Source organism: Rattus rattus, chromosome 9 (genome assembly GCF_011064425.1).
Source record: "Rattus rattus isolate New Zealand chromosome 9, Rrattus_CSIRO_v1, whole genome shotgun sequence".
NCBI lineage: Eukaryota > Metazoa > Chordata > Mammalia > Rodentia > Muridae > Rattus > Rattus rattus.
In genome coordinates, this window is record NC_046162.1 from 93,008,951 (window position 1) to 93,021,208 (window position 12,258).

General features: G+C 40.8%; 1 protein-coding gene across 1 annotated transcript; it reads right to left on the reverse strand.

Annotated features, from left to right (window-relative positions):
* Window positions 1-490: 490 nt before the first annotated feature.
* Window positions 491-1,432, reverse strand: LOC116910394 (olfactory receptor 1A1-like). Its single transcript, XM_032914233.1, has one exon. It carries the CDS (start codon window positions 1,430-1,432, stop codon window positions 491-493), a length of 942 nt encoding a protein of 313 aa, XP_032770124.1.
* Window positions 1,433-12,258: the final 10,826 nt, after the last annotated feature.

Sequence of the window (12,258 nt, forward strand, 5' to 3'; positions counted from 1 at the left end):
TGTTACTGATGCACTTTTTATGTCCAAAATTGTAAAGAAACTGCAATATATAGTCACATGAGTCTTGCCCACACATGCTTGTAAGCTTAACAGAGTGACCAACCATAATAAATAAAATGTTCACGCAAACAGTAATCTATAATCTTTAAAGCGAGTGTTACTATGAGCACATCCTGTGACATGGATAAAACAGATATCAGTCCAATTTTCTACATAATAAAGTCAACACTTAGACTCCCAGCTCCACTCTGCTGGTCAATCGGCTGCTGAGTACTGAACCCAGAGCCATATGCTGCACTCTGCCCAAGGGAGCAAAAATGTGTGTTGAAATTAGTGCATTCCATAAGTTACCTCCACAAACCATCAGAAGGCTCCCAAGGAAAGATATTTCAAGATAGAAATATGACAAGCAGTTCCTTGAAGGGGTGACATTGAAGCTGGACTTCCTAGTGCTTCTGACTGGGGACCACAGTGTCTGCTGTGCACAGCCTCACTTGGAGGAGGAGGAAGAAGAGGGGCAGTGGAAGAGTTTCTTCAAAGCCGCCTTCATGTCACGGTTCCTCAGGCTGTAGATGAAAGGGTTCAGCATTGGGGTCACTGTTGTGTACATCACAGTTATCAGTGCATGCTTCAGACTGTAACTAGCCAGAGGCCTGAAATACATGCCCATGACTGTCCCATAATACAAAGACACCACTGTCAGGTGTGAGCCACAGGTGGACAAGGCCTTGAGGAAGCCCTTGGTGGATGGAACCCGCAAGACTGTGGAAAAGACCCGGACATAGGAGATGACGATGAATAGCAGTGGTACTGAGAAAACACCCACACCAAAGTACATCATCTTCACATTGAAGCGAATGTCAGAACAGGACAGCTGGAGCAAAGGCGTAATGTCACAGTAGAAGTTAGCCACATCCCTGTTGCCACAGAAGGACAATCTAGCTGTGAGTATGGTGTGGGGCAGTGAGTTGCCATTTCCAATCACCCAGGACCCAGCAACCAGCAGGACACAAAGTTGTGGACTCATAATTGTTGCATAATGAAGTGGGCGGCTGATGGCTACAGCTCGGTCATATGCCATTGCAGCTAGTATATAACTGTCTGTATTTGCCAAGCCTATCATGAAGAACATCTGTGCCATACATCCCCCAAAGGAGATGGCCTTGCTACCCAGGAGATGGTTGGCCAACATCTTGGGGATAGTTACAGAGGAGAAGAAGATGTCAACAAGGGAGAGGTTGGCAAGGAAAAAGTACATGGGGTTATGAAGGCGAATGTCAGAGTGAATGGCTAGGATGATGAGCGTGTTCCCAAACACCGTGATGGGGTAAATGAACAGGAAGAGGATGAAGAAGAAATATTCCTGCTCCCGCTGCCTTGTAACTCCCAAGAGAGTGAACTCTGTGGTAGAAGACTCGTTTTCTTCTCTCATGGCTCCATCAACATGGAATCAGACACGAATCCAGAAACATTAGTGCAATTATGATCTATATGTTACCAGTCTCCCCCACCACACCATGTAACAGTTGGCTCTCTCTACACTTGAATCCATAAAATTCAGAGTCACATTATTGGAGGAAATCTCTGGTGATCAATGGTACAGATAGTCATTTATCCAAGAACCTTTATCAAGTCTAAGCAATGTTCATTTTCCTTACCAACACTACTATTTTATATTTCATTATTTCAGAGTTAAAGTTCACAATGCATAGTCTGGATTCATAGTATAACTTCAAAGAAAAATCACAAACATAGGACAATTATGATTACTTCTTGTTTGTTCAACATATGGAACAGAGTCTTTGCTTCTAAGAGCCTTAGAGTTTCAGGGAGAGGCCAGAATCACACTTGTCTCACTAGCCATCATATGGAAGGCAGCCTTTGGAATATTCTATCATGTACTCCAATTCAAATGTCCTCTAGGAAAAACTAACCTAGAATTTGTCATTGTTTCTTTGACCAAACACAGAGTGATCTCATAGTATATAAAATGTATACTGTGGAATGGGAAGATTCTAAGTCATAAAGATCACTGAATTCAAGTCCTACTAATGAAAGCCCAGGGACTGCTCCTCCCAGGTGTCCCATTCATAAAAGAGACTTTTTCTGTCTCCTTCATATGTTTCCCTTTGGTAGCCTTTCAACTACACACAACATTGTACTTTCTCTCAAGTCTTCTCTTCCTAGTCTTATACTACCAACACCACTTAATAAACTCTCCACTCTATTTCTGTTGTCTTGGCTTCCTTATAACATAAACTTCAGTAGGCCAGACCAAAATGTTTTTCTACTGGAAATGTTGTAATATTTCCTTAACTTATTCACCAGTCTCTTCCAATTTCCCTTATCTATTGATCTCAGATGTTAATTAAAACAGAGACTACTACCTACTTGGTGATATCCTTGCTACCCTCCTCTTGATCAACAATTTCAACTACATTTCCCAATATCCTTTCTCATTAGGTGCAGTCATGTGACTGACTGAGTTCTAGCCAATCCACTTATGGGTTCTAGTTGGAAGCTTTCACCATAATGCAGTACTAACAGTTTGAAATGTTGTAGAAGGTGAAAGAGATGATACTGTCACATAATGAAATTATCCTGTGTCACTAATTCCTCCATACAAGAGATATATCCAACACACACACACACACATACACACACACACACAAACACAAACACACTTTGGGTACACAATGATACATTGTCAGAAAACAAAACAGAAAAACAGGAGCAAATATGAAATAATATTCTAGCTACCAAACCCACATGGATCTTTGTCATAGTATTTTCTGGATGTTCTTGAATTTTAACACCAGCTTTATAACACATTGAATTTAAAAATAAAGATATTACCTGTTGGTGATGATTTAGTTCAGAGTGTGGCCATGGAGCTGGTGGCTCAAGACAGTATTTCATCAAAGCTAAGAAACAGAGATAAGATTCTTTGTTGAGAAGTAAAAAGGGCCCTGTATTATGTCAAGTAAGACATGATCAGTGTAAGAAAGAATCAGATAAAAGGAATCAGAAGAGCTTGGATGATCTTTGGCTAACATCATTTAATTATCTAGTGTTCTTCACCCAGGTTAATAATTTCCTATAAACCTCATCTTCAACTCATAACTCATGGTGGTTTCTAGCTTTGTTGTACCACAGATAACAATCCAGCTATTCCACCTTTACATCTGCCTTCTATACACTGGGCTAATTATGTCCTGTCCCTCAAATATGTCACCCTCAGACAGCATTCATTCTTCCACTTTCTTCTCCCAGAGCTCCCAGAGAGTACTAGAAAAATCACAGACCTGGGGTTAGAACTCTTGAGCCCAGATCCCAAGCAGACCTATCACACTCTTCATCAAGCATTGCTATAACCTATTGAAATCCAACCTCAACTCTGCTACTCCTACAGCTCACCATGATACTCACATGAGCAATGGGTCCAAATCCTGGACTCATCATTGAATATCTTGCTTCATAAAGGAACATTTCTTAATATGTTTTTGATGCATGTCATTCTCATGTGTTTGCCTTTACATTGTTTGTCCCTTTGCTCCAAAGGGAAAAATGCATCCATGTATCAGGCATGATCTCATCCTTTTTTTTCTTCTATTTTCTGAGCTACCTCACTCCATTAACTTCTTTGCTGGCTCCATAGTGTTATAGCTATATGTCCTACCTACAGACTAACAAGAACACTGTAGCCTCTTCAGTGAGCTGTGTAACCCATTCCAGAAACCATTCCTCTTTTTTTAAAACTATATTCTCCTTCCTAAACCAGGCTTGTTTACAGAAGTTGCTCTTTATAAAACTAAAAATATGCTTATAAATGCAGGTGTGACACATGGCAGAGTTTTCCCAACTCAATCACTCTAACCATTAACTGACAGATTTAATCCAAGTTTCTTATTGTGGAGAAAGCCTCGGGGACAGAAATTCAGACAATTGACAGTAACATCAGCCCATCGAGGCAGAGGGATACAGACAAAGCTGAGGACTAAGACGGAATCGGCATGGAAAAGAAGTGTGTATTTGTCTTGTGGAAGGTTGTTAGCCAATGCAAGGCGTTTATTCAGTAACCTGCTATGTACATGGATTTGCACACTGAAGATAGCTCCCACTAACCCTTTCCGAAAAGAAATGCTCAGCCCTTTATTTAATACACTCAGTGACTAATTAGTATGGCAACAAGTTGATGGATACTCCACTGCAAAAATTACAGGATGATATGGAAAAGTGTGCAGTTCAAGAATATGATGAAAATATGCATCCCAAAAGGAGAAACGGTTGGTATAACAGAGAAACAGAAAATACAAGGAAGAAAAGGAGGGCGGTTGTTTAGTGTAGGGGCTAAGGCATGGAGTCCAGGGTACCAGATTTTAGAGTGGTGCCAGGAGGGAGAGATGACTTCTGTATAAACCCAGGCAAGAAGCAACATAAACCTTGTACTGTTGGGGAGAAGATCTGAAGCTGCAGCAGCAAGAAGGTGACTGAGTTCCCTGAAAGGTGTCTGTTTCACACACAGCTCACCACTAATATTTATATCCCTGGAGAGTGTTCTGGCTTTGACATGAGCTATGATACTGAGGAAAATTTTTGCAAGGACAGGTGAGACTAATTGTTTGCCCTTATCATGTGAGTACAAGAGACAGGACAAAAAAGAATATGCTTCAAATGTTTTTCAGATTTCTGTAGTAATTCCACTCCTTAAGACTGACTCTGCAAATGGTTCACTGCCACACTGCCAAGCCCCAAATAGTTGGAAATAGACACACCTTTCTAGTTCCTCTCTTAAGACCCTGCATTTCTGTTCTGCATAACTGTACACCACATACCCATGACACAGCAAACATGCAACACATTTATATGGTTAAAAATCGCCTAACCTGGGATAACTGAATCACAACGGCTCTTTCCCAGCTCTGTGTTCATGAAAAAAGTCCCAGGAAAAGTGTGGTCAGAGCAGGATTTCTGTCCATCTGCTACTTTTATCTATTGAATTTTCAGAACTTATGTCAGACTGTGATTTGTGTCCATCTAACCTCTCTGAGTGAGTGTTGGTGACTCATTTCACCTAGTAAATGATTTGATAAAAGGACTTGATGATTCTACTTACCTCGTGATGATTTTACGAGGGTATAGGAACAGCATGGTTGTTATATAGCTGTTTCTGCTGTTTGCCTAGATCATGCTGTCATAGTGCTCTCTCTCCAATGTCCTCAGACCTACCTGGAAGTCAGCAGACATTGTCATCAGATACCCTGGCCCCGTGGGCTTAACTCCTGTTCCATAAATGAAATTTTTCAAGCAGCTAGACTAGGACCTGGGCCCAGGCATGCTCAGAGAAGCATCCTGGTGATATGTTTGGATGGACATAAGAATGGGATGGTTTGAAACAATGAGCTTCCCTTTTCCAGTCCATGAGCAGAAGTAACAAAAGTGCTGTCCTGGATTGAGCCTGAGGAGGAGGGATCTCCCAAACTGCAGCCCAATAGATCTTAACATAAAGATTGGGAACCTTCCAGCAGCTTTTAAGTCTCCTAAAACATCACTCTCCAGATAGTCATTCAGGTTCAACTTGTAATAACTGTTGAGATTGATGAAAATGTCTCTTCCTATAGCCTTAGGGGACACAGTGGCTCCCAACAGTAATTTGCAGTAGAGAGAGTGTCTCCAGGGCTCAAGCTCTGGGCTGACCTATTCCATCCTCTCTGTTGGGATCTCAATACCTCTGCTGTTCAAACTCTACTATGAACCACCACTTGGGAGTTGCAAGGACCCTGATATGACTGGTATCTTGGTATTTCTGCAAGTCTTTCTGCTGTTTAGTGTTTCTAAGAAAGAAACTAACAATGCATCTTTCACTAGAATTTGGTCAGAGAAAATTAGATTGTAAACTATGGCTGTCCTTGATGTAGTATGCCAAGAGCAGATCTCCAGATTGTCTAAACTCTGAGATATGGAAAGAATCTACAGACATCTAGAGCACTGAATGCATGTGTCATCTGCATAGTAACCCTAATGATGAGTGTTGCCCTGGGATTTAGTACCTCCTGTGGCAGAGAGCTCTCTGCCTTCTACAGAGAGTGATGGTGAATGCTTGTGAGCCCAGGCTTGCTCACCAGTTGCTGACTTTGATACATATTGGTTGTACCCATCTTGGGCCAACATAAACAGTAATAAGCATAAACACATTCTCATGAAGTTAATGTGATTGAATGAACTATATATAATTCTTAAAATAGCATGCATTTTTAAAATATATGTATTCTTGGCATACTGCATGGCACATAACTAACAGGGTAGATCAACTCCTTTTATTGCTTTTATTCTTTTCAGAGGTAAGGACTGACCTGTAGGCCTTGTACTTGTTAGAGAAGTAGTCTAACACAGAGTCAAAGTCCCAACTCTCTTATTTTTCTATTATTTCTATATAAACCTGTATAGAATTTACTATGTATTCACTATTTTACTGGTAGTAATGTGACAAGTCTCCATATCCTAAATCAAATTGTATACATAATCAATATTGAAACATTTTGAATCACACTTTTCTGCCACTGTATATGAGGTTGCACCATGCTTGTGGCTCTGCTATAGCTATTCGGTATATAGATTTTGGTCCCAAGTTTGGTCCATGAGCTGTCAGACATAGGTATCATAGTATCCTATAATTAGTGTCTTTTTTCTTGGTAAACACATTTAGGGGTGTTGGCATCCTTCTTAAAGTCTCTTCTGTGTTTTATCTCCTGGGTGCCCATGAAAGGAAAGGAATTATTTAGTGGCATAGAAAAAAATGATGCCTTAATTTTGTAATATTTATCAGTTTTCTATGGGCACTGAAAATGGGTTTTATTGGATAATACAAAAAGAATCTTGACCATTTTCTCCTCCCAAAATAGAAATAATGATCTTGGGAGTTTTCCTCCAAGTAAGGAGAAGACCTATAATTGTCTCTAGGAAAATCAATCTTTACTCTTTTCCTTGTCATTGAAAAAGTTTTAGAAACAAGGATGATTGTACAACATACCTTCAGAAGAAGAGAGCAGTACTGCCACATGAAGTATTGTGGTGATTCCTAGATTTCAAGATTTTGGAGAGATTAGGATGACATCTGTCCCAGTATCTACAATGCCTTCATTTTCAATATTATTTATAAATACCTTTAGTTTTGACTTCTGATCATCTAGAAATTTGCCAAAAAACATTTATTTTTGGTCCCTTCGGGTTTTTAGTTTTATGTATTGAAAGTGCTCTGACCTTCATACCTGAGTTATTAATGTCTATTTTCAGAGCAGTATCTTTTGTGAATGAGTTTCTCCACTGCTGACATAAAATGGTTGATTTGAATTTGATATTAGGACTTGAAATAGCCACACCCTGGGTATTTCCTGACAAGGAGTTACCCTGTCTATCTCTTGTTGGTCCACATTCATTAGTCCAGTGTGGGCCTTGGCCACATTTTCTGCATTTTCCAATGTGCTCAGGACTTCTTTTCAAATTAGCTTGGCTCTGCCTACATTAATTTTGATGACTTTGTTTATTACAATTAAGACATTTGGAAGTTTGGATTTTCTCAAAAACCTTAGAAAATCACTTCTCTTATTAAAGTTATATCATAAGAATAAGAACCAATATCAGTCATTATTCTTTTTAACTTTATTCATTTTAAATTATTTATACCTGTCTATGATTTTTATACCCAATATCCTTTTTTCTTTAGCATTTAAGAATAATTCTGAATATTTTTGCCTGATCAAAGGTTCATCTGTGCTCCGATTTCTTCTTGCATTCTCTTTGTCTCTCTCTCTCCCTCTCTCTCTCTGCTGTTCAGCTCAAGACCTCATGTCGTCGTTAGCTACGCCTCAGCCCTTCTGCTCACAGGAAAAAGAAGGTTCCATTACACCGTGAGCTGTTCACTGGCTGTGAAGGTGTTAGCAGTGGTTGCATTAGGTAGGGGACACTGTGTCCTCCCATGAGAGTTTAGCTTCATATTAACAGGCAGCACTTGGTGCTGTGCCAATTCACCCCAGCTAGCATGTGCTCTCACCTTTCTGGACCACCATGCTGTGCACTGCAGCCCCACCTGATTAAAAGGCCAAGACTATGCCTCAGGGATACTGAGTTATGCAGGCTGAATTCAATCACTTTGTATGTCCCAGTTGCGAACAGAAGCACAGCCTCCTCCATGGCATGGTCGTCAAAGGCATGTATCTGCACCAGAAGAATGTGTGCTAAGTATGGACCTGCATCCCCTGTAGCTTGGAGAACCTGCACCAGCTTTCCCATGCGTGGTCTAATTACTTTTATTTTATTCACTAAGTTATGATCCATAGTATCACTCTTTTGTTGTTCTATCATCTAAGACTCAGCCAATAAAAACTCTACAATATGGCTTGTCTCTTGGTCCATTCCCACCCATCTTGGAGCCTTGGAGGGTACTCTTGCCTCTAACAGCACTAAGCTATTACTGGAGTGACCTTCTTCAAAGACTGAGGAAAAACCCACACCAAAAAGCGAATATTAATGATTATTTATATACATGCATATATAATATAAAAAATACATAAACATTTAAAAAAATACTATATAAATCATTGTAATTGGATTTTATACATGCATGGCTATATACTCTGGGCTGTTTATATAAATGATGCCATATTTGTTGCTTATATAAACATTTAAACATATACATACTATATACAATCATATATATATATATAATCTTAAGAAACCTAGACAAACAATTACAACATAAATTCATTATTTACATTAAAGGGGGTTGTATATAATGTCATAGGCCAAGGGAGATTTTATTTGGTTAGATAGGGTAGCTTTCTCTAGTTCAGTCCAAGAAACAGACAGTTAATTAATTTTCTTGGAAGAAGTCCAATGCTAGTGGACCACATCCTTCTCTTTTGCAATAAATTGCTCCTAAGGGAATATTTGGGACCTAGGACAATTGCTAAGCTCCAGTATCACACAAGAGATAAGGTCTCACATTGGTTCTGCTGGGAAATAGATGGATAGGTAAGTCCTTTGGTAGTCCAAGTCAGGAACACTAGAGTATTCCTGGGGTTCTGTTGAGAAACAGAGTTCACTCTACAGTCCTGCTACAAGAGATGTGTAGGACTTCCATGGCTATGAAAGGAAGCACCTGGCTGTCATCTTATTAGACTCCACTTGAAAGAGAAACAGCCTCAGCGTCTCAGGAAAAATTTCAGGTTATAATGATCAACATAGAGGACCAAAGAAGAGGCACCAGGTCATTGTGTGGTGGCTGGGACAGACACAGGCAATGTGGTGAGCTCAAACTGGGGTGGGACACCATCCTTAATGTAAAAAAGGTTTGCTTTCCAGCTCCAAAGAGCAAGGAGAGGATGGAAGCTATGATCACTGGCCAGTGAAAGCACAACCAAGTCCTGGCAACTGCAGTGCTTGGAAGGAAAGAAAATACACATTTCAAAGTCTTTCCAGCCAAAAGGCAGGATTTCCAAGGAAGTCAGTGCAGTCTACAAACATTTTTACTGATGGTGTCCAGAAAACAGACAGCAGGGAGAGACATCCCTATGGGCAGGAGGACAGACAAGTGAAAGAAACCTTATCCTTCACATGGAGGAAATCCTGGGTGTGTCCTTTAGAGTCACTGTGAGTGCCATACGCTCATCCTAGAGCACACATTCAGAAAGGACAGTATTCTGGAGGGGGAAGGGCATATGCTTTGCCTGAGAAGTTTCTTCCTGTAGGATACATCCTGTATACTATGGTGTGCATTAAGACAAGTGTGTAGTTGGCCCATAGAACACAATTGCAGACAGAAAAGAAGTTTTAATTGATTGCTTCTTAGGTCAGAGGGCAGTCCCTCCTGAAACTCTTCCACATAAAGTCGGGGTGACTGGATTTTTGTTTCTTTCACTTTTGTGTGCCCCATATTCTGAGGGCAGAATGGAGGAACTGAGGTGTGTACGTCCAGTATGCATGCCTTCCTGGCTCAGGAGACATCCGCCATACTGGACCTCACTTTGCTCCTGGCATTAGCTCTGACACTGCTGAATCACAGTGGTGGAGAAAGGATTGGTTTTCCATGTGGCTATAAAGCTGAGTTCAGCAATCATTGCGGCAAATTATTGTTGCGTTAAAATACAGACAGTGAAATTTAATTTCAGGCTAGCTAGCCAGTTCTGGAAAAGCTTTAGAGTCTTTGGGAACTAATAGGAATTTAGTGAAGGGATGGGATAGAGGTTGCTGAAGAGATACCCCATATACAAGGAAGAGAATCAATGTCCAGCATGAAGTCTAGGTAAGGGTTGGCAGAAAATCTTCCTGGCTAAGAAATTGAAAACTACTGCATTTGACTAACAGAACAGATACAGCAAAGATGGGGCTATTGTGAAAAAGAAAACGGCAGGTCCCTAGGAGATCACCTAGACTGGACTATCCCTGAAAGACAAACTGAGGAGGTACAGAGCAGGGTCTGTTAGGCCACCAGTAAGAAAAGGACCCTGTCATCGCACAATAACTATCAAGAGGAAATAATCTGGGTCCAGACATGGGCTCTGAAAGGCTATTTTTCTGTCTTAACTACACCACATTACAGTATGTCATTTGGAATCAAAAAGAGTAAAGACCACACCAGGTTCTGCTGTTTTCTGGTGTGTGACTTTGAGGGAACTCACAGACCTTACCTTCCTCACTCAGCACAGGATTACAGAAAGCTCAACTAGCTGTCACTCTGATTGAAAATTCAGGAGGTTGGGCATCTGGGTCTAAAGGAAACCACTGAATTCAGGTCTGCTGTTCTTCCTATTCTACTTAAACCTCAACGGGAGCTGAGGACAGGAAAACATAACTCGGCCTTGCCAGACGGCCACTGATCCTGCTTGAAGTTTAACTAAGACGTGGAAGCATCTATACAGTTTAACGCTGTTAGCCTTTTGCTAGTACGTTCTCTCAGCTAGCTACTAGCTTACTCTGATTTATCTGCCATTGCTTCTCTCCCTGTGGCTGTCACTGCCTGCTTCCAGCTCCATCTGCCTCCTTAAAGTCTCTGTGTCTGTCTCTTACCTGCTCTTCCTGTGTCTCAATCGGTGTCTCTGGCTGCATCTCTGTCTGTCCAGAGGTCCCGCCCCCACACTCCCTACCCCAGCTCCAGGTGTCAGCTCTTGATTATATAAAAAGCCATGTTCCAGTCTGAACCAATCAGCAGCAGGACAACAGCCGATACATCTCTTCTGAGTTGCCATTTAGCACTGAGAGCTGTTTGACCTTCACCAGGGCACCTTGCTTTTTAATATGATAATCTCAGAGTATCAACTTTTGGGCAGATGAAGAACAAGCATTTATATACAGTTAGTGATGGACCTTAGAAATGACAATACCAAAATCAAGCCAGCACTTAGCTCTCTGACACTCAACAATACAGAAACACACCTTCATACAAAGTGAGGGAAGGTCATGCCAACAGCTCAGTTTTCCAAAAGTGTCCTCAGGGTAAGGTGATCATTCTTTTATCCTGAAATCTCAGGTCTGGCAGAGTCAGGTTTTCAGTGAAGTATATTCTGTCCTAATCCAAGGAAGGAGCTGTTCTCCCAGATCCCCAGCACCCTGATGTCTCTCCTTAGCTGTTCAGATACTTGCTTGTCCCTCTTTGTTATTTCCGCCCTTGTCTGTTACTGCTGACACTGAGAGCACATTCTCTTGTACACAGATGAGTTGTATTATTCTAGCTGCATTCATATTCTACGTTCCAGTGATATGCTGTGTGTCTCTCAAACAGGGCATGTTACAATCATATGTATTATGTTTTCAGTCTGGATGAGTACATAGTTGTGAACAAGAAATAGAATGACTGCTTGACTGCTTATCCATGAATTGAACAAGGACAACAACAATAGACAGGTTAATGTCGACGTGTGTGTGTGTGTGTGTGTGTGTGTGAGAGAGAGAGAGAGAGAGAGAGAGAGAGAGAGAGAGAGAGAGAGAGAGAGAGAGACAGAGAGAGAGAGAGAGAGAGAGAGAGAGACAAAAATTAATGAAGGAAGAGGCCATGAATCGAAAAAAGAACAATGAGGGGTTTGTAGGAGAGTTTGGAGCAAAGGGGGAAAAGATGTAATTATATTATAATCTCAAAAGATAAAAGAAATAGTTTTTAGAAAGGCATCAGAAGGACAAAACAAAATGATCTTAGGATATAGAGAGTATCATGAATTATCAAGTAAATTACCAATGAGCAGAGGAATTAGCTCATTATTTGAAGTG